We start from the raw sequence: 23703 nt of genomic DNA on the forward strand, positions 1-23703 counted from the left end.
TAATAAGATATTAGCTCACACCTATCAGAATGGCTATCTACACTAATAAAAGACAAAGATGCTAATTGACTGTACCTTCGCTACATCCTAAGCCACACCCACCAGCCAATAAGAGCGACTATATGCAAATTAACCCAGCCAAGATGGTGGTCGGCAGCCACGGAGCTGGAGCAAGCATGAGGCTTGGTTGCCCGGGTGATGGAGGAAGCCAAGCTTCCCCCTTGCCCTGAGCTGGCTGTGGCTTCCACTCATGGCAACAAAGTTTCAATTATAGAAGACAAATAAATCCCAGATACCCGCTTCCAGCCAGCCTTGCTGGGAGCTTGGATGGCTGGGGGCTGTGGCCAGCCTGAAAACAACCTTCAGCCCCTCACTCAGACTGGCCAGGCACCCCAGCAGGACCCCCCAACCTGAAGGGGCTGTGGCAAGCCTGCAAATGGTGCTCACCCAGAATGGCCAGGCACCCCAGTGGGGACCCCCACACTGAAGGGGCTGTGGCTAGCCTGCAAACAGCCATCAGCCCCTCACCCAGGCTTGCCAGGCACCCCAACAGGGACCCCCACCCTGAAGGGGCTGTGGCCAGCCTGAAAACAGCCATCAGAGCCTCACCCAGGCTGTCCAGGCACCCCAGCAGGGATCCCCACCCTGAACGGGCTGTGGACAGCCAGCAAACAGCCATCAGCCACTCACCCAGGCTGGACACACCCTCATGGGGTGAGGGTCCCTGCTTGGGGGCTTGGCCAGCCTGAAAACTGCCATCAGCCCCTCACCCAGGATGGCCAGGCACCCCAGTGGGGACCTCCACACTGAAGGTGCTATGGCCAGCCTACAAACAGCAATCAGCCCCTCACCCAGGCTGGCCAGGCACCCCAGGGGGAACTCCTACCCTGAAGGGGCTGAGGGTACCCTGCAACAGCCCTCAGCCCCTCACCCAGGCTGGCCAGGCACCCCAGGGGGGACTCCCAACCGGAAGGGGCTGTGGCAAGCCTGAAAACAGCCATTATGCCCTCACCCAGGCTGGCCAGGCACCCCAGAGGGATCCCCACCCTAAAGGAGCTGTGGCCAGCCTGCAAACAGCCATTAGCCCCTCACCCAGGCTGGCCAGGCTGGCCAGGCACTCCTATATAATAAAAGGGTAATATGCAAATTGACCCTAACAGCAGGATGACTGGGAATGACTGGTCACTATGACACACACTGACCACCAGGGGGCAGATGCTCAATGCAGGAGAAGCTCTGCTCAGCCACAAGCTAGGCTGAAGGTTGCCAGTACAGTAGTGGTGTTGAAAGCCTCTCCCGCCTCCTCAGCAGCACTAAGGATGTCTGACTGCAACTTAGGCCTGCTCCCCACTGGCAAGTGGATATCCCCCAAGGGCTCCCAGGCTGCCAGAGGGATGTCTGACTTCCAGCTTAGGCCCAATCCCCCAGGGAGTGGGCTTAAGCCAGCAGGTGGTCATCCCCCGAGGGGTCCCAGACTGTGAGAGGGCACAGGCCAGACTGAGGGACCCCCCCGCCCCCCGAGTGCACAAATTTTTGTGCACCAGGCCTCTAGCCATTAATAAATCTACAAGTGGCAAGTGTTGGTGAGGATATGGAGAAAAAAGAATCCTCATGCATTGTTGGTGGAAATGCATATGTTTCAGCCACCTGGGACAGCATTATGGATGTTTCTCAAAAAATTTAAAATGGAACTGCCTTATGACCCAACAATTCCTCTCCTGGTATTTATCTGAATAAAACCAAACCACTAATTTGAAAGAATATATGCATGTTTGTTGCAGCATTATGTACAATAGCCAAGATATGGAAGCAACCCAAGTGCCCAATAATAGATGATTGGATAAAGAAGTGCTACATATATACAGTAGAGTATTACTCAGCCATAAAAAAAAAATGAAAATTTACCATTTGTGACAGCATGGATGGACCTAGAGGGTATTATGTTCATTGATATAAGTCAGTCTGAGAAAGACAAATACCATGTGACTTCACTTATGTGTGGAATATAAAGAACAAAATAAATGAACAAACACATTGAAAACAACTTGTAAACACAGAGAACCTACTGGTTCTCAGAGGAAAGGAGCCTTAGATACTGTTGAAAAAGGTGGAGGGATTAGAATGTACAAATCGGTAGTTACAAAATAATCACAAGGATGCCGGTTAAAGCCTGGGGAGTATAGTCAATAGTGTTGCAATAACTATGTGTGGTGCCAGGTTGGTGCTGAAATTATAGGGGGAAGGGGAGGAAACACTCTAAGGTTTGTGATTATCTAGCCACTGTACTGTACACCGAAACCAAAACAAAATAATGTTGAAAGGAAAAATTTTTACTATTATATTTTTGGGAACTTTTTTGTTGTTGGAGGATGTGTTCTATTGGCATATAAGTAGGCACGAGACTTCTTTTTAAAACCATAATGAAGCATAATGGACCAGAATTACCCTTCCACCTTTAAATAATGAAAAACTGGACAAAAATAAAGGAACAGCAATGTTTAGACATTGGAGAACAGAAAGCACAAGGCAGTAATCCCTGAAAAAAACAAAAAGGAAAAAGACTTATGACATTCATGCCAGCTTATTGCCTGGTGTTTCTAGGTCACAGCAAAAAAAGTTTCCTTGAGTTCAAAGACAAAGTTTAGAGTTTTGGCAACTAGAATTAATGGGGGACAGTACTAAAGAGAAGCAAGCCACACAGGTTAAGAGAGAGCTCCGTAGATGTGCAGAGGGTTTGATGTAGAGAGAGGCTCTCACTATCCACTCCAAAGCTCTAGATACCATTCTATCCTACCTAGATAGAATCTCTTGATCAGAAGTCTATATAGAACCTGGCAATACTAAGGAATGTATATCTGTCTTTGTTTTATACATGGCAACATTAAGGTTTAAAGCTCATGTTGCAAGAGGACAGGATTCCCATCAACTATTTCTAATCAATTCTTATTTTCCATTTCTAAACTGTATTCCATAGTATATATTACATGATTGTTAGAAAATTCTGTCCATTATTAAGACATATGTAAGGTAATGTCTCCTTCCTGTTGACAAGTTGTCAGAACTTTCACATCCTAGTTCTAGCAGCTGTGACTACAGCTGAGTATCTACCAGTAGCATTAGTGTTTATGAGATGATCTATAATTAATAGTAACAAAGTCTAAAAACAATCTCTTAATTTTATTACTGCTCCATCTTAAAGACCTGCCACTCCTGCAACATTTTAGTACACTCTAATCACAACTAAAATCCTCCATTCCCAGTAATAACATGGTGCTCCTCAAAAATGAGTCTATTTTTTGAAACATGTAGCCTTAACTAGAAATGTCAATACTTGCTTGATAACCAGCTTGATTGTATGACTCTAAAATTCAGGGAATCTATGTTATAACTTAATAATTATTACTTTAAATTATAGGAAATTATAGAAATCAATGCCCTCAATAGAGGTTAGTAACACTGATGCTTAAATAAGTGAAAACTTACGTGATTCAGATGCAGAAACATCTATAAAGTCTTCAGTTGAGTGAGTTTTTATGAATTCTGAAATAATGGTGAATTTGTTGTTTTAAAATATAAATAATATATATATTAATTGACTTTAAATTTTATAGTTTTTTAATAATTAATTCAAGAGAAAAAAATTCTAAGAAAAACAATAGAGCTACCAACATGTAGATCCTCCCAACTGGGTAACAATGGTAATATCTATAACTGAGTGATGTGAAATCATCATTTTTTTGACAAAACTTGGTTTTCATCTTATATTCTCTTAATGTTACCATCATATAATCCCCCTTCCTTTCATATCCAATCACCAAGTTTTGTCTATTTTACCAGGCACATATTTCTCAAATATGACCCTTCTTTTTCACTTGTGCTCTAACATAGGCACTTATATACAATAATAACTTATCTTTCCTACTCCCAAACCCCTAATCTGGCTTCTACCATGTGGCCAGAATAATCTTTCAATTAAATACAACAATGTCACTTCCCTACAAAAAATCATCAATGAGTCCCTATTATATTTAATTAATTAATTAATTAATTAATTTTTTAAAAATCCTTAGCGCAACATTCAATCCCTCTGACCCCTACCATATCCCTAACTATGGCTTTATAGTCTAGTCCCGTGGTCGGCAAACTGCGGCTCACTAGCCACATGTGGCTCTTTGGCCCCTTGAGTGTGGCTCTTCCTAAGCCTTAGGAGTACCCTAATTAAGTTAATAACAATGTACCTACCTATATAGTTTAAGTTTAAAAAATTTGGCTCTCAAAAGAAATTTCAACCATTGTATTGTTGATATTTGGTTCTGCTGACTAATGACTTTGCCGACCACTCGTCTAGTCTAATACCATTCCAGTTGTAATTCTCCATTCATACTGTTTGTTCATATTATATCTTCTTAAAGTACCAAATATCTCCCTTCTTCACTTAACTAAGTCCTATTCATGTTTTAAGGTTGCATAAAATCTTCCTAACACTCAAATAGAACAAGTTGGCTCCTTTCTGTAGACTCACTGAGAATTATACAAACAATTAGCATGCATTACACTATAAAATGTGATATCATGTGCTTGTGCCTTTAGTCAGTTGTGGGTTTTACGGGAGCAACAACCAAATTGTATTCATTTTTACACTCCTAGAATTTGCAATATAATAAGAATTTTTATTGAAAATATAAAACTCACTATTTTTTTTCAAATTCACCATTAAACATCTTTTTAATTAAATGTATCAAGGTGCCCTAGCCAGTTTGGCTCAGTGAATAGAGCATTGTCAGCCCCCGGACTGAAGGGTTCGATTCTGGTCAAGGGCACGTACTTTGGTTGCAGGCTCCCCGGCCCTGGTTGAGGTGCATGCAGAAAGCAACCAATTCATGTGTCTCTCTCACATTGATGTTTCTCTCTGTTTCTCCCTCTCCCTTCCATGCACTCTAAAAAATCAATGCAAAAATATCCTCCAGTGAGGATTAACAAAAAATAAAAAAATGTATTGAGATGACATTGGTTAATAAAATTTTATAGGTTTCAAGTGTACAGTTCTATGATACATCATTTATGTATTGCACTACTTGTTTACTACCCAAAGTCAAATATATTTCCATCACCACATATTTGACTCCCTTTACCCTTTACTACCTCTCCTCCTTTCCCTCTAGTAAAATCTTTTGAAATTTACTATTGTATAATTTTATGGCTATGAGCTTTTAAACTATAAGTCTCAAAATGTTAATGTATTTAGAAAACATCATAAAGGCAAACATATATAAAAGATCACCTTCAATTTTCTCCTGTACATTTACATAACTTTGCACTGCTTCTTGTGGACTTTCACTATCCCTGTTAAAATGTCAATAAATAAAACATTTATTATCAAAGAATAAGATTCTTAAATAAGAACTAGGATATATACCGTTTGTAAAATAAAATTTAAGATGTTCTTTAACCTTTATTCACAGACAGTAAAGTAAATTATTAGCAAGTAAATAGGTCAAACTATGTAATTCTATAAATTCTATAGATATACCAAAAATATTCACAACAAAAATAGCAAAATTAAATTGGGTAGAAGCATGAAATTTTTGTCAATTATTATTAATGTGTATGCACTAAAATACAAGTTTAGAGTCAAAATACATTGCTTAAAATCTGTTTTACTCACTTATTATGTGACTTTGGGTACTTAAGTTACTTAACCTCTCTGAGCTTCAGTTTCTTCATCTATTAAAACTAAGGTATTAGAGTACCTATTGCATAAAGCATTTGTAAGGACCAAAGGTAAATGTAAAGTTACAAGGAAAATACTTAGCAAATATCAGACAATTAAATTTCAGGGATTAATATTAACATATGATTAGAAACTAATTTCATGCCTCACAAAGATGCTCAAGGGAATATAGCTGAGCCTCTGAAACAATGCTCTATTATGCAACCCCATTGGAGCCAACTCATGTACCACTCCCTTCATTCATTTAAGGCTAGTCAGTGATAGATGGAGCTACCAATAAAGTAATTGCATAATAAATAGTAGCCCTTCCCAATTACAGGTACTTTCTATTTTAACACTATAAAATTAAAAGGTTTGGTTTATGTTTAATGCAAAACAAGTTGTTTATAAATGATAATTTTTACTTAGATAAGTTACTATACCAGATGTGATTAAAAATAACAGAATGATAGAGGAACAAATAAACAGATATTCCATGGAATGAAATAATTAATATTGTTGAAATGTCCATACTATCCCAAGTGATCTACAGATTCAATATAATCCCTATAAAAATTCCAATGGCACTTTTCACAAAAATAGAATGCAGACTGGTATATCCACTGTGGAAAATATGGAGTTTCTTTAAAAAATTAAAAATTGAACTGCCTCTTGACCCAGTGATTCCAACTCTGGAAATATATCCTAAGAATCCTGAAACACCAATTCAAAAATATATAAGCACCCTTATATTCATTGCAGGGTTATTTATGATAGCCAAGATCTGGAAACAGCCCAAGTATCCATCAGTAGATGAGTGGATAAAAAAGATATGGGACATTTACACAATGGATTACTATGTAGCTGTGAAAAGGAAGAATATCTTACTTTTTGCAATGGCATGAATGAACCTGGAGATTATTATGCTAAGTGAAATAAGCCAGTCAGATAAAGACAAATGTCACATGATTTCACTTACAAGTGGAGTCTAATTAACAAAATAAACTGACAGAATAGAAACTGAGGCATGGATATATGAAACAGACTGACAGCTGACAGAGGGGAGGGTAAGAGGGGACTGGATGAAAGAAGGTGAAGGGAATAGCCAAAAAACACATATGTATAACCCATAGACACAGACAGTGTGGTGATGACCAGAGGGAGACGGGCAGGGGATGGGTAGAGGTGGGCAAAGGGGAGAAAAATAAGGACATCTGGAATAGTGTCAACAATAAAAATTAAGTTTTTTTTAAAAAAAGAGAAAGAATCCTAAAAATTCATATGGAACCAGAAAAGAGCCTGAATAGCCAATTCTTCAGAAAAATAAAAAAATGGTTTAAAAAAGAAGAACAACAACAACAAAGCTGGAGGAATCTTACTTCCTGATTTCAAACTATAGCAATTAATGCATTGTGGTACTGGCATAAAAAATACATACAGACCAATGGAACAGAACAGAGAGCCCTCATGCATGCAGTCAATTCTTCTTTGACAAGGATGCCAAGAATACACAATGGGGAAAGGATAGCCTATTCAATAAATGTTTCTGAGAGAACAGAATATGTACAGGTAAAAGATTTAAATAGAACCATCATCTTATACCATAACACAAAATGAACTCAAAATGTATTAAAGGCTTAAGTGTAAGACCTGAACCCATAAAACTCCTAGAAAAAAACATGGGGGACAAACTACTTGAAATTGGTATTGGCAATGATACTTTGGGTATTACACTAAAATCACAGCCAACAAGAGCAAAAACAAACAAATGCGATTGCATCAAATATGAAAGCTTCTGTACCCTGAAGGAAATATCAACAAAATGAAAAGGAAAGCTACAGAAAAGGAGAAAATACCTGTAAACTATATACCTGATAAGAGATTAATGTCCGAAATATATGAGTAGCTCATACAAATCAATAGCAAAAACTAAGTAACCCAATTTTTAAAATCACAAAGAAATAGACAAATGAATAGACATTTTCCACAGAAGACATACAAATGGCCAACAGATTCGTGAAAAGGTACTGAACATCACTAATCATCAGGGAAACACAAATCAAAACCACAATGAAATAGTACCTCATACCTATTAGGGTGGCTATTATCAAAAAGACAATAGCGAAGTGTTGGTAAGAATGTAGAGACAGGGAACACTTGTACACTGCTATTGATAATGTAAATTGATACAACCTTTTTGCATAACAGAAGGTTTCAAAAACATTTTTTAAAAAGAACTACCACCGAGAGGATATTCAGCTGAGAGACAGTTTGCAGCTGGGAAAGGCGGAGGACTCCCGGAGAAAGGGGATGGTTGGAGACTGCAGATGGAATCTCTCCTGGAGCATCAGCTCAGCCACGGAAACTGTGCCATCTTGAGTGGCTGTTATTGCAAGCGTATACATCCAAAGACCTGGCATCCAGAGATCGGCTAACCCGGAAACACCGTATCTGGGACAGCGCGACTACGTGGAGCCCTGCTTCTCCTCACAGAAAGGTCATATTTCAACAGAAAGGTCATATTTCACCTGAAGATGCAGTTTGCAATTCAGGTTGAGGAGAGGAACATGCGCGGGGAGGTCTGCACCCCACAAAGTCCGCGGCCTTTGTGGCCAGCATGATCCACAAGTGTGGAAGGGCTCCCACAGGGCTGCTGGCAGAAGGCAACGCTAAAAATAAGCCCATAGCTGGACTGGATGCAAATAGGCAACCTCAGATTTTGCCAGTGTGCCGGCTGCTTGGTGCCAGGGGAGAGAGGGCACACAGAGAAGACTGCACACAGAGCTGGAAGGTGGAGGGTTGCGAATTCGTGCAACTTCTCAGGCTCTTGTTTTTTTCTCTTCCCCTTAAATCTTTGCATTTGATTATTAAACCCAGTGCATGGGATTGCCCAGTTGGGGACACTCGCAGAGACTGCAGGGGAAAGTTGTTTTTGTGGAACCTGGGAAACACAGCGGGGAGTAGCGATTAAAGAACCAGCTCTGGGCAGTGGACTTTCCCAAACCAGTTTTAAGTACAATAGAGAAAATAAACTCTAACTACTGGATAGAGAGGACTTATAGCCTCGGAGGTCAATCCAGACACACTGCCACCCAGAGGCAGAGCCACGAACTGACTCTTCTGTAAATACAAATAAAGGCAGTCTGGGAAACAAATACGGCCTGCTTTAAAATCAGGACTGTGGTTTACAACATGGAGGAACAGTGTATCGCAGGGAAATTCAACACTCTCTTGAATACCTGGCAGGACTAAGGTGTGCCAGACAGAAGAGTAGAAGAACTGAAGGATCTTCACTACTGCACATTTTTATTTATTTATTTTTCATTATTCTTTTTTCACCTTTTAATTAAGAAACCAATTTTTTTCTTTTTTCATCACCTAATTTTACCCTTTTAATTAATACATTTTTATTTTTAACCAGTATTATTACTACTACCATTTTACCATTTTTTAAAGTGCCATTTTATTTTCTCTTTATTTTGGGATTAGTGTTCTACATTCTATTTTCATCGTTCCTTTAGCATTATTTTTCTCTACCTCAACTTTACCTTTATGCCAAAACTCTCTTCCTCACTTTTCCCCTTTTGTTGTCCTGTCTCTTACCCTATTCTTGCTTTAGATTTTCCCTATTCCTTCTTTTTACCCATCAAAATTTCACCCTACTTATATATCCAATTTCCAATCCCCTGCTCTAAATCCATATACACCTCTCCCTTATCTTTCTTCACTATCCAAATTTTTTTCTCTCTCTCTGTAGATTTGTTGTTGTTTGCTTGATTGTTGAGTATATTGGGGTTTTTTATGCTTGTTTGTGAGGTTGTTTTGCTTTTGCTTTTGCTTTTTCTGTGGGTTTTTTCTCTCTCTTTTTTTTCTTTCCCGGTTATTTTTGCGCTGCTGTTTTCCCTTGCCTCACTTGATATTAGTGATTGTTTGTAGTTTGCATTCATCTCCAGGGATCTGTTGCTGGAATTTGTTAGGATTAGTGGCGGTTCTATTGGAGTTTTCTCCACATATAGTCTCTTCCCCTCTTCTATTTCATTCTCTCTCTTTTCTCTCTTACTTTTTTTTTCTCCCTTTTCCCAATTTCATTTTTGCACTCCTTTTTTTTTTCTTTTTCTCTTTTATCTTTTTCTCTTCTTTCTTCCTTATCCCCTAATTCCCTTTGCTTGGATGGTCACCTTTATTTGGGGTTATTAGTATAGTGAATACATTTGTGTTCAGTGCCTTGTACATTGTGCCTTGTTGTGTTGTATTTTGTGCCTTTAAATCAATGCAGCAGAGAGATAACTACATAACCAAACACTTGGAGAAGAGAGATCATGGGGACACCAAGAACCAGCCCGCATATGAAAGAAAAACAGGCATACCCAGAAAAGGAAGTAAAGGAAATGGAGGCAAAGGAGGCAAGCAACCTGTCAGAGAAAGAATTCAGAGAAATGGTCATAAGGTGGATGAAAAGAATGGAAGGCAAATTCAACAATATGTGTAAGAACCAAGAGGAAATGAAGAAAAACCAAGAAGAAATGAAAAATGACATTACTGCTATAAAGAACACAATAGAGAGCATCAACAGTAGACTAGAAGAAGCAGAGGACCACATCAGTGAGCTAGAAGGCAAGGTAGGAAAAAATACCCAAGCAGAGCAGCTTCTAGGAAAAAAAATTAAAAAGCAGGAGGAGAGCCTAAGAGAACTCTGGGACAACACGAAACAAAACAATATCCACATAATATGGGTGCCAGAAGGAGAGGAAACAGAGCAAGGAATAGAAAACCTATTTGAAAAAATAATGACAGAAAACTTCCCTGACATAGGGAAGAAAAAACTCACACAAATCCAAGAAGCTCACAGAGTCCCAAACAAAATGAACCCCAAAAGACCAACGCCAAGGCACATTATAATTAAACTGGCAAACACCAACGACAAAGCAAGAATCTTAAAAGCAGTCAGAGAGAGACATAAAGTCACCTACAAAAGAGCCCCCATCAGACTAGCGACTGATTTCTCAACAGAAACACATCAGATAAGAGGGAATGGAATGAAATATACAAAGTCATGCAAAGGAAGGGTCTGAATCCAAGAATACTATACCCAGCAAGGCTATCACTCAAAATTGAGGGTGAAATCAGGTGCTTCACAGACAAAAAAGGACTTCGGGAGTTTATTACCACCAAACCAGCAATGCAAGAAATGCTAAAGGGTCTGCTGTAAAAATAAAAAATAGGAAACAAAGAAGGAACACAGGGGTAAAGAATAAAAATGGCAACTAATAAGTATCTATCAATAATAACTTTAAATGTAAATGGATTAAATGCCCCAATCAAAAGACATAGGGTAACTGAGTGGATAAGAAAACATGACCCATATATCTGCTGTCTACAGGAAACCAACCTCAGAAAAATAAGACGCACACAGACTGATGGTGAAGGGATGGAAAAAGGTTTTTCAGGCGAATAGAAATGAAAAAAAAGCCGAGTAGCAATACTTATATCTGAAAAATTAGATCTCAAATTAAAGGGCATAAAGAGATAAAAAAGGCCATTTCATAATACTAAAGGGAGCAATCCAACAAGAAGAAATAACTCTAGTAAACATATACGCACCCAATATAGGAGCATCCAAATACATAAGAAATCTTCTGGAGGCGATCATGGGAGAGATTGACAGCAATACAATCATAGTAGGGGACTTTAACACCCCATTATCACCGTTGGACAAATCCTCCAAACAAAAAATCAGCAAAGACACATCAATCCTAAATGACTCACTAGATCAGATGGAATTAATTGACCTCTTCAGAACATTACACCCCAAAGTCACAGAATATACATTCTTCTCAAGTGCACGTGGGTCATTTTCAAAGACAGACCATATATTGGGTCACAGGCAAAGTCTCTTCAAATTCAAGAAGATAGAAATCATATCAAGCATCTTCTCAGATCACAATGGCATAAAACTGGAAATCAACTACAATAAAAACAATCAAAAAATCAAACACATGGAGACTAAATACCATGCTATTAAACAATGACTGGGTTACCAAAGAGATCAAAGAAGAAATAAAAAACATCATGGCAACAAACGACAATGAAAACACAACAATCCAAAACCTATGGGACACAGTGAAAGCAGTCTTGAGAAGGAAGTTCATAACTCTACAAGCGTACTGAAAAAAAACAAGAAACAATGAGAATAAATTACCTAACCCTCAACTCAAAGAGTTAGAAAGAGAGCTACAAGAAAAGCCCAGGGTAAGCAGAAGGAAGGAAATACTAAAGATCAGAGCAAAGATAAACAACATAGAGAACAAAAAAAAAATACAAAAGATCAACAAAACCAAGAGCTGGTTCTTTGAAACGATAAACAAGATTGATGAACTTCTAGCTAGGTTCACCAAGAAGCAAAGAGAGAGGACCCAAATAAACAAAATCAGAAATGAAAGAGGAGAAATAACAACAGACCCCACAGAAATACAAAGGATTGTGAAAAAATACTATGAACAACTCTACTCCAAAAAACTAGGCAACCTGGAGGAAATGGACATATTCCTAGAAAAATACAACCTTCCAAAATTTAATCAGGAAGAATCAAAAAATCTCAATAGGCCAATAGCAATGGAAGAAATTGAAGCAATAATCAAAAAGCTTCCAGCAAACAAAAGCCCGGGGCCGGACAGCTTCACAGGGGAGTTATACCAAACATTCAAGGAAGACCTAAAACCTATCCTCCTCAGACTATTCCAAAAAATTCAAGAGGAAGGAACACTTCCAAGCTCATTCTATGAAGCCAGCATCACCCTAATACCAAAACCAGACAAAGACAACACCATGAAAGTGGATTACAGGCTAATATCCCTCATGAACATAGATGCCAAAATCCTCAACAAAATCCTAGCAAATCGGATCCAGCAGTACATCAGGAAGATCATACAACATGACCAAGTAGGATTTATCCCAGGGATGCAAAGATGGTACAATATCTGCAAATCAATAAACGTAATACATCACATAAACAAATTGAGAGATAAAAACCACATGGTCATATCAATTGATGCAGAAAAAGCATTTGACAAAATCCAACGCCCTTTCTTGATAAAAACTCTCAGCAAGAAAGGAATAGAAGGATCATACCTCAACATAATAAAAGCCATATATGACAAACCCACAGCCAACATCATAATCAATGGGCAAAAACTAAAACCATTTTCCCTAAGAACAGGAACAAGACAGGGATGCTCCCTCTCACCACTCCTGTTCAACATAGTACTGGAAGTACTAGCCATTGCGATCAGACAAGAAGAAGAAATAAAAGGCATCCAAATTGGAAAAGGAGAAGTAAAACTGTCCTTATTGGCAGATGGCATGATACAGTACATAGAGAACCCTAAAGACTCCATCAAAAAATTATTCCACTTAATAAATGAATTCAGCAATGTAGCGGGATACAAAATTAATACCAAGAAATCTATGGCATTTCTTTACACCAATAATGAACTTACAGAAAGTGAGACTAAAAAAGCAATCCCTTTTACCATCGCCTCAAAAAAATTAAGATACCTAGGAATAAACTTAACTAAGGAGGTAAAAGACTTATATGCAAAAAACTATAGGACACTGAAAAAAGAGATAGAGGAAGACATAAACAGTCTTCCTTCCTTCCATAAACAGTATTTCCTTCCTTCTGCTTACACTGGAAGAACATACCATGTTCATGGATTGGTAGAATTAACATCATCAAAATGTCCATACTACCCAAAGCAATCTATAGATTCAATGCAATCCCCATTAAATTACCAACGGCATATTTCACAGATCTAGAACAAACGTTCCAAAAATTCATCTGGAATAAAAAAAAAAAAAAAAAGACCTCGAATAGCTGCAGCAATCCTGGGAAAGAACAACAAAGTAGGCGGGATCTCAATACCAGATATCAAACTGTATTACAAAGCCACTGTACTTAAAACAGCTTGGTACTGGCACAAGAACAGACAAATAGGTCAATCGAATAGAATAGTCCCCAGAAATACACCCAAATCACTATGCCCAATTAATATTTGACAAAGGAGGCAAGAGCATACAATAGAGTCAAGACAGTCTCTTCAATAAATGGTGTTGGGACAATTGGACAGATACATGCAAAAGGATGAAACTAGACCACCAACTCACACCATACACAAAAATAAACTCAAACTGGATAAAAGACATAAACATAAGACGGGAAACCATAAAAATACTAGAGGAATCCGCAGACAGTGAAATCACAAACATGCTGAAGGAATTTCTTCTCTGATAATGCTCCTAGGGAAATGGAAACTAAAGAGAAAATAAACAAATAGGACTACATCAAAATAAAAAGCTTTTGCACAGCAAAGGAAACCATCAACAAAACAACAAGATGACTCACTGCATAGGAGAACATATTTGCCAATGATATCACTGATAAGGGTTTAATCTCCAACATTTACAGGGAACTCTTGCAACTTAACAATAGAAAGATAAACTATCCAATCAAAAAATGGGCAACGGACCTAGATAGACACTTTTCGAAAGAGGACATACAGAAGGCTGAAAGACATATGAAAACATGCTCAAAGTCACTAATCATCCGAGAGATTCAAATCAAAACGACAATGCACTATCATCTCACACCTGTCAGAATGGCTATCATCAACAAATCAACAAACAACAAGTGTTGGAGATAATGTGGAGAAAAAGGAACTCTTCTGCACTGCTGGTGGGAATGCAGACTGGTGCAGCCACTCTGGAGAACCGTATGGAGCTTCCTCAAAAAACTAAAAATGGAATTCCCATTTGACCCAGTAATCCCACTTCTAGGAATATATCCCAAGAAACCAGAAACACCAATTAGAAAGGATATATGCACTCCTATGTTCATAGCAGCACAATTCACCATAGCTAAGATTTGGAATCAGCCTAAGTGCCCATCAACAGATGATTGGATTAAAAAACTGTGGTACATCTACACAATGGAATACTATGCTGTGGTAAAAAGAAGGAACTCCTGCCTGGAGAGCATTATGCTAAGTGAAATAAGCCAGTCAGAGAAAGATAAATACCTCATCATTTCATTTATTTGTGGAATATAGAGAACAACATAGACTGATGAACAGGGACAGATCCAAAGACTGAGAAACAGCGATCAGACTACTAATCCCCAGAGGGAAAGTAGGGGAGGGAGGGGGCAAGGGGAAAAGATCAACCAAAGGACTTGCATGCATGCATATAAGCCAAATGGACATGGACAACAGGGGGATGAGAGAATGAGTGGCGGGGGGGGGGGGAGGACGAGGTTTTAATGGGAGCGATGAGGACACATTTGTAATACCTTAACTAATAAAGAATTTTTTAAAAAAAGAACTACCACCATAAGATCCAGCAATCCCATTTCCAAGTAAATATCCCCCACCCACCCCCAAAAAAGAAATCTATTTTCAAAGAGATATTTGTTCTCCCTTGTTTACTGCAATATTAAAACTACTAAGATATGGAAACAACCTAACTTACAATCAATGGATAAGGAAATTGTGGCAAATATATACAATGAAATTTATTGAGCCATAAACAAAAGGAAATGCTGTTATTTGTCACAACATGGATAAACCCAGTGGACATTATGCTAAGTGAAATAAGCCAGACAGAGAAAGACAAATGATCTCACTTATATGTGAAACATAAAAAAGTCAAACTCTTAGAACCAGAGAGTACAATGGTGGTTTCCAAGGGTTAGGGCATTGGTGAAATTCAGAGATGTTGTTCAAAAGGTACAAACTTTCAGTTATAAGTTGAGTAAATCCTAGAGATCTTATGTACATCATGATATTTACAGTTAATATTGCTATTGTATACTTGAAATTTGCTAAGAAAGTGGGTCTGAAGTTTTCTCACCACACACACACACACACACACACACACACACACACACACACTATGTGAGGTGAAAAAAAAATCACTGAAGATATTCTATAATGATGATTTATTCATCTATTTATTCCAAGGCATCTAACCCTCAAATATCAAAAATCAGCATCAACAGACAATGTGAGTGTCACTGTAATCAATTCATTTTAATCTTCCACCAACCAGTGGGGAGAAGGGGGTTTTCTCAACTAAAAAGTAGGAATTTACTTATTGGAACATACCCGGTTCCTATGCAATTTTAAATAATGATGTTTATGAATAATAAAATATTTAATTATACTTTAGTTTCCCACCCAATCATACTAAAAAGAGTAACTGAAATATAGCTAGTATGACTAAGAAATTGTTTTTTTAATTAAATTGAATTTTAACTTTATTAGCCACATATGGCTAGTGTCTATGTATTAAATAGTAACAATTCAAACTATTAAAATTTTCAAATAGGTACAAACTGACTAGACCTTCTGATTTAACTTAGCAGCTCTACACATAGTATATCTAAAACCTTATCTTACATTCATTATTAATTACATACCCACTCTTGTTTTCAATTTTATTAACTCATATTTTACTTACTTGGGCTTAAATAGCATGACTTTCGAAGGTTGTTTAGATTGTCCTTTAAGCCGATTTTTCAGTGCTTCAAGTTTTTGCACGTGCTTTACTACTTGTGCAATGTTTATAGTGACTGCTTTATCAGGTATTGGAAACTCTACTTCTGAAAAACTTTGATCTTTACTTATCTAAAACAACAAAATTAACAAAGTAATTAGGAAATAACCCATTTTGTTCTCTTATCTCAAAGAAATGTCATTGTTTCATTTATTGTATCTAAATACTTTATATTATTCCTATCCATAGTTATAATCAAATACTAATATTTTACAAAATACTGATATGAGAAATTACCTAGCAACATAATAACAGCTAAGTGTTGACTTTTACATGTCAAAACTCAAATCCAATATTCTTATTATTTTAACATTTAAGAATTTCAAGCAAGTGCAATAACAATTGTAGCAGCATTAAATGCAATTCAAATTATTGACAAGGAAATTTAAAGCAATCACTTCCTCAAAATCCATTCTAAGAATACTATTATTGTGATAAATTATGGAAAGACACAATAATTTGTTGTCAAAGACTAATATCTTCTACTACTGACTCTGAGAAGTTAATATATAAAGGTCTATAGAGCTGGCATGCCTCAGTCTGCATGGGGAAGACTGAGAACCACTTGGTTGTTCAAGCCTTTTGGAATATACCAAGCTACAGAGTAATGAACAGTTGAGAGAATCAGCAAATCCCACTATATAAGACTAGAGACCCAGTGCACGAAATTTGTACATGGGGAGGAGAGTGGGCCCACAGGGATTGGGCCTAAGCCAGCAGTTGGACATCCCTCTCGCAATTTGGGACCTCTGGCTCCTAACTGCTCACCTGCCTGCCTGCCTGATCACCCCTAACCCCTCTGCCTGCCTACCTGATCATCCCTAACTGCCTCTGCCTGCCTAACCACCTAAGCACCCTAAACGCCTATAACTGCCTCTAACTGCCTGATTGCCCCTAACCGCTTCTGCCTCAGCCCCGGCCACCATGGCTTTGTCTGGAAGGACATCCGGAAGACATCTGGTCTATCTGGTCTAATTAGCATATTACCCTTTTATTAGTATAGATGACAAATGATAATCGGTATTCTAGGAAGTAAGTCTATTTAAAGAAATTTCAGCAAGAATGAGTGCTCAAAAAAACACAATAAAAAAAAAACCTAGGTACAGACATAAGCAAGAAAAGTAACAGTGAAATCAGAAACCTTTGATAGGACCTAGCAAAGAGAAAAGTAAAAATCCAGGCTTCACTACTGAATTCTAGCATTGGGGATTTAAGAGTCTTAATTTCAGTAATGGCTATTTGGATTGGGATTAGGCTATAAACATCACAAGTAAATATGGGGCTATTTATTCTAAGTCTGAGATTGGGAGATGCAGAACAAATGGAAAGGAAGCAGAAAATGTATGTAAACTCTATGGACAAAGGCAAAATCATAAAGAAGAGGACAACAATCATAAATTGCGCTAAAAAGTGGTGTAGCAATCAGCTACACTTATCAATTTACTGTCTCTCATCTAAAATCCATTCTTCATTGTCGTGCTTATAATGAATGTTTCTCTTTTGACAGGTGGCATGAAGGTAAACTTTGTTAGTAGAGGGTTATAGGCACTAGAAAAAAAGAGCTTTTCTTTTTAGTTTTCTCTCTCTCTCTCTCTCTCTCTCTCTCTCTCTCTCTCTCTCTCTCTCTCTCTCTCTCTCTCTTTCCAGTCCTAGAGCAGTGTACCGTATATACTTAGCTCAACAGGACCACCCCCATGGGTGGCTTCCAGCAAGGTCCCTGGTATGGTACAATCCCAAAACTGCTTATCAAAAGACACCACCAATACAAAACCTCCTTTGGGAAGCTTTCTGGCATACCAGCCTGTGGATAGCTTCCTAGCAAGAAGTGCAGCACCTCCCTAGAAGATGGTTTCTCCCAGCACCACAGATGATGGCTTTCCAGTATACCCAATCCTATGTGCAGCTGCCTAGAGTTCCAATTCCACCACCATGGCACCCCAACAAACTTCTTGCCATCTGATGATAACAACTACTCCTTCACAAGATCTGAATCAGCCCTGGATTAATGTGGGGTGACGGGGGGGGGGGGGATGGGTACTCAGAGTTGTTCTTTCCTTGAGTGATAATGCTTCAATTCTAGAGGTAGAGGCTGTTCTCTATATCTTCTATCCCTGTATTCTCTAGAGGTTTTTTTTAACCTTTTCTTGCAGGTATTCTGTTTTAATAATTTTCTGGGCTAAACGTCCCTATTCAGATTACTGTGTCATTTTTGTCTGTTGATTTGACCCTAATTGATACATTATATTTCCCAATAGGGATTAAATTTAAACATAAGTCTTTTCTGGTAGAAAAGATGATGTCACAAAACTAAGGAAATATGGACAAGACAGTGGAACTGTCAGCTATTAGACTTCATCAAAGAGATCTGGAGGGGACAGGTTCGAGCACAACTCTGAAGCATATAGGCTACATGCTTATACATTTCTCCAGCAAAGCTCGCCATACACTCTGAAGGCTTCAACATGCATCTCTGTTTTTGCAACAAAACCACTGCATTAACCACACTAGCATGTACTAACAATAAAATGTGTCAGCAATATTAACAAAATTATTCCAAGATCCTCAAATGTTAACATGCATCATAATCCTCTATGAGAGTCTATTAAAGGAGAAGATAACCTAACCAACACACAACAACAAAACTAATTCAGTAAGTCTGATTTGGAGCTCTGAAATGTGCATTTGTAATAGGTATCTTAGGTGATATATAAACATGGTCCATCAATTATACTTTAAGAAATATTCATTGAAAGGCTCAAGATAATACAAATACTTAGAGAATGTGATCATATACACTTAATTAAGAACATATCAAGTAATTGTGGGTTGAAACACTGAAAAACTTGGAATCCAAAATCAGAAGTTTAATTGTATACTGAAAATTCCTCCCAGTGGGTATGAATTCATAACTCAGGATTTTAAGCATACTATAGATGATGGATACTGGCACAAAGATGTAACCATTAGATACAGAGTAAAGTTGACACATTTGACAGCTATTTAGAACATAAAATTAAAAAGATACAGATTTACCCAGTTGGATAGTATTACTACCACTCACTAAGACAGGGAACACTGGAAGAGGGATGAGTTTAGTAGAGGGAAATTTTATTTTGATCTATTGGGCTTAAGGTAGAATGATTTAGTAGGTTAATTAGACACATGTCTGTAGCTCATAGCAAGAGTTGTATATTTCTAAATTATTATCAAAGATAATAATTGATAATACTTGAGTGGAAAAAAAGGGGATGATTATCTAGGGGGGAAAGTTTGAAACAAAAAAATTTAAGAAAGGCAGGATGAAATCTTGAGGCACTCCAGTATTTAATTGTTAGATAAAGGTAACTTTAAAAAAGGAGACCACCAAAGAGGTAAAAAAAAAAAAAAAAAAAAAAAGCCTGGAAAGTATAATTCACAAAACCCAAAGAAATAGTTTTCTACAAATAAGGAAGTAATCAATAATATTAACTATAGCCAATGTAAATAAAATTGCCTATTGAATTAGCAACATACAAAGAGAATTATGTATAACTAGAGGCCTGGTGCACGAATTCATGCATGGGTGGGGTCCAGCCGGCCTGCCCCAATTGAGGCCAATCAGGGCTGGGCTGACCAGGGGGAGGGGCTATAGGCAGTTAGCTGGCCGGCTCCGCCCTTAATTGGGGGGTAATTGGGGACGAGGCCTGCCAGGGGGAGGGGCCACAAAGGTTGACCAGCAGGGAGGACCGCAGGAGGTCAGCCAGCCAGCACCGCCCCGATAGGTTTGGGGGCCAATTGGGGCCTCAATGCACATCAAAGCAACTGGTCATTCTGGTCATTCTGGTTGTTCCAGCATTCCAGTCATTTGGCTTTTATATATATAGACTAGAGGCATAGCACACGATTAAATCATACATGTGTAGGGCCCCCTAGGCCTAGCCTGCCATCATGGCCATGTCCGCCACCCCACGACTCCTCACACACTCCGCAGATGCTTCTGGCACCCCACGACACTCCCCTGATGCTGCTGGCACCCCAGGGGGTTGGGGGGAGGGCCCAAGAGGAAAGTCCATACTGTTTTCTACAATGGCTGCATCAGTCCACTTTCCCACCAACAGTGTACCAGGGTTCTCTTTTTTACACATCCTCACCAGCACATGTTTTTTATTTGTTCATATGCATTGACAGGTGTGAGGTGGTAGCTCACTGTCATTTTAATTTGCATCTCTCAGAAGATCAGTCAATTTGAGCATTTTTTCAAATGTCTCTTGGCCTTCTGTATGTCTACTTTGGGGAAATGTCTATTTAGGTCCTTTGTCCATTTTTAAACTGGATTGTCTTCCTTTTGTTAAGTTGTATGAGTTCCTTATATATTTTGGATATTAACCATTTATCAGATATATCATTGCAAAATACGTTCTCCCAGACAGTGAGCTCCCTTTTCATTTTGTTGATGATTTCTTTTCTGTGCAGAAGCTTTTTATTTTGATGTAGTCTCATTTGTTTATTTTCTCCTTAGTTTCCTTTCCCCTAGGAAATGTATCAGTAAATATATTGATGAGATGTCTGAGATTTTGTTGCCTATGGTTTCTTCTAAGATTTTTATGGTTTTACAACTTACACTTAAGTCTTTTATCCATTTTTATTCTTGTGTATGGTGTAAGTTGGGAGTCTATTTCATTTTTTTGCATGTATCTGTCCAATTTCCCCAACACCATTTATTGAAGAGACTGCATTAACTCTGTTGTGTACTCTTTCCTACTTTGTCAAATATTAATTGAGCATAATGGTTTAGGTTAATTTCTGAGGTCTCTGTTCCGTTCCATTGACCTATATGCCTGTTCTTCTGCCAGTACGAGGCTGTTTTGAATACAGTGACCTTTTTTTTTTTTTTTTTTTTTTTGGTCCCATATAAATTTTGGAGTCCTTGTTCTAGATCTGTGAAATATTCTGTTGGTATTTTAATAGGAATTTCATTGAATCTATAGATTGCTTTGGGTAGTATGGACATTTTACTGATGCTGATTCTACAAATCCTTGAACAAGGTATATTCTTCCATTTGTTTATATCTTCTCTCTTTTTTTCGATGTTCTGTAGTTTACTGAGTACAAGTCTTTTACCTCCAAGGTTAAATTTATTCATAAGTACCTTAATTTTTTATTGCTATGGGAAATGAGATTTTTTTTTTTAGTTTCTTTATGACAGTTCATTTTTACTGCATAAAAATGCCATAGATTTCTAGGTCTTAATTTTGTATCCTGATACATTGCCAAATTCATTTATTAAATATTTAGTTTTTAGGGACTTCTATGTACAGTATCATGTCCTCTGCGAATAATAAATTTTACTTCCTTTCTAATTTGTATGCCTTTTATTTTTTCTTCTTGTCTCATCACTATGGCTAAGACTTCCAGTAATATGTTGAACAACAGTGCTGAAAGTGGACATCTCTGTCTTCTTCCTGTTCTGAGGGGAAATGGTTTTAGTTTTTGCCCAATAAGTATGATGTTGGATGTAGGTTTGTCATATATGGCTTTTATTATGTTGAGGTATGATCTTTCTATTCCCACTTTGCTGAAAGCTTTTATAAAAAATGGATGTTGGGTTTTGTCGAATGCTTTTTCTGCGTCTTATTGATATGTGATTTTTGTCTTACAATTTATTTATATGATGTATCACATTTACTGATTTGTGAATATTGTACCAGCCTTGCATCCCTGGAATAAATCTCACTTGGTTATAATGTATGATTTTTTTAATGTATTGTTGGATTTGATTTGCTAATTTTTTTTGAAGATTTTGGCATCTATGTTCATGAGGGATATTGGCCTGTATTCTCTTTGTAGTATCTTTATCTGGTTTTGGAATTAGGATAATACTGGACTCCTAGAAATAGTTTGGAAATATTCCTTCCTCTTGGATTTTTTAAAATAGTTTGAGGAGGATAGGTGTTAGTTCTTTTTGAATGTGTGGTACAACTCCCCTGTAAAGCCAGGGCTTTTGTTTGATGGAAGTTTTTTATTATTATTATTGCTTCAATTTCCTCAGTTATTATTGACCTATTCAAGTTTTCTGATTCTTCCTGATTTCGTTTTGGAAGATTGTATTTTTCTAGGAATTTGTCTATTACATCCAAGTTATCCAGTTTGTTGAAATATAGTTGCCCAAAGTATTTTCTTAAAATCCTTCGTATTTTTGTGTTGTCAGTTGTTACATTACCATTTTCAGTTCTGATTTTAATTGTTTGGACCCTCTTTGTTTCTTGATGAGTCTGGCTAAAGGTTCATCAATCTTGTTTATCTTTTCAAAGAACCATCTTTTGGTTTCATTGATCTTTTGTATTTTTTTTAGTCATTATGTCATTTAGTTCTGCTCTACTCTTTATTTCCATCCTTCCACTTATTCTGGGGTTTTTCTTGTTGTTCTCTTTCTAATAAAATTATAGGGTTAAATAGATTAATTTTTCTTGGGTTTTGTTTTTGTTGTTGTTTTTGTTTTGTTTTTTGTTTGTTTGTTTGTTTGTTTTGTTTTTTTGAGGTAGGCCTGTAATGCTACCAACTTCCCTCTTAAAACTGCTTTTGCTATGTCAGAAAGATTTGGGGTTGTTGTGCATTCATTTTCATTTGTTTCCAAGAACTTTTATTTTTTAGTGTTACATATATTGCCATACATATATTGCCATTCCTTTTCTTCTTATTTTTTATTGTCTACAGTTTTACATATGTCTCCTTTTTCCCCAATTAATCCCCCAACCCCAACCATTCCCACCCTGGGGAAGCCCCCACTGCCAAGAGTCTGTGTCCATTGGTTATGCTAACATGCATGCATACAAGTCTTTTGGTTGCTCTCTAACCCTCCCCCACCCCTACCATTTGTCTCTAGATCAATCTAATTTTGTTCATCAAATTATGTTGATCATTATATCCCACATATGAGTGAGATCATATGATATTTATCTTTCTCCGACTGGCTTATTTCGCTTAGCATAATGTTCTCCAGTTCCATCCACGTTGTTGCAAATGTTGAAAGTTCCTTCTTTTTATAGCAGCATAGTATTCCATTGTGTAGATGTGCCACCGTTTTTTAATCCACTAATATGCTGATGGGCACTTAGGCTGTTTCCAAATCTTACCTATGGTAAATTGTGCTGCTATGAACATAGGGGTGCATGTATCCTTTCTGATTGATGTTTCTGGTTTCTTGGGATATAGTCCTAGAAGTGGGATTACTGGGTCAAATTGGAGTTCCATTTTTAACTTTTTGAGGAAACTCCATACTGTTCTCCACAGTGGCTGCACCAGTCTGCATTCCCACCAGCAGTGCAGGAGGGTTCCTTTTCCTCCACATCCTCGCCAGCACTTGTCATTTGTTGATTTGTTGATGATAGCCATTCTTACAGGTGTGA

The 23703-nt window shown here is 37.8% G+C and overlaps 1 protein-coding gene across 1 annotated transcript in view; it reads right to left on the minus strand.

The window, feature by feature from the left end:
• CCDC7 (coiled-coil domain containing 7) overlaps positions 1 to 23703 on the minus strand; it is a 179993-nt gene that overhangs the window by 85052 nt on the left and 71238 nt on the right. Inside the window, exons 6-8 of the mRNA XM_036336754.1 lie at positions 16223 to 16389; positions 5282 to 5343; positions 3484 to 3540 (exon numbers count right to left, since the gene is read on the minus strand). Of these exons, the coding sequence (XP_036192647.1) occupies positions 3484 to 3540; positions 5282 to 5343; positions 16223 to 16389 (286 nt within the window). The remainder of the gene's footprint in view (positions 1 to 3483; positions 3541 to 5281; positions 5344 to 16222; positions 16390 to 23703) is intronic.

The sequence above is a fragment of the Myotis myotis genome, unplaced genomic scaffold, assembly GCF_014108235.1.
Source record: "Myotis myotis isolate mMyoMyo1 unplaced genomic scaffold, mMyoMyo1.p scaffold_m19_p_1, whole genome shotgun sequence".
Taxonomy (NCBI): Eukaryota; Metazoa; Chordata; class Mammalia; order Chiroptera; family Vespertilionidae; genus Myotis; species Myotis myotis.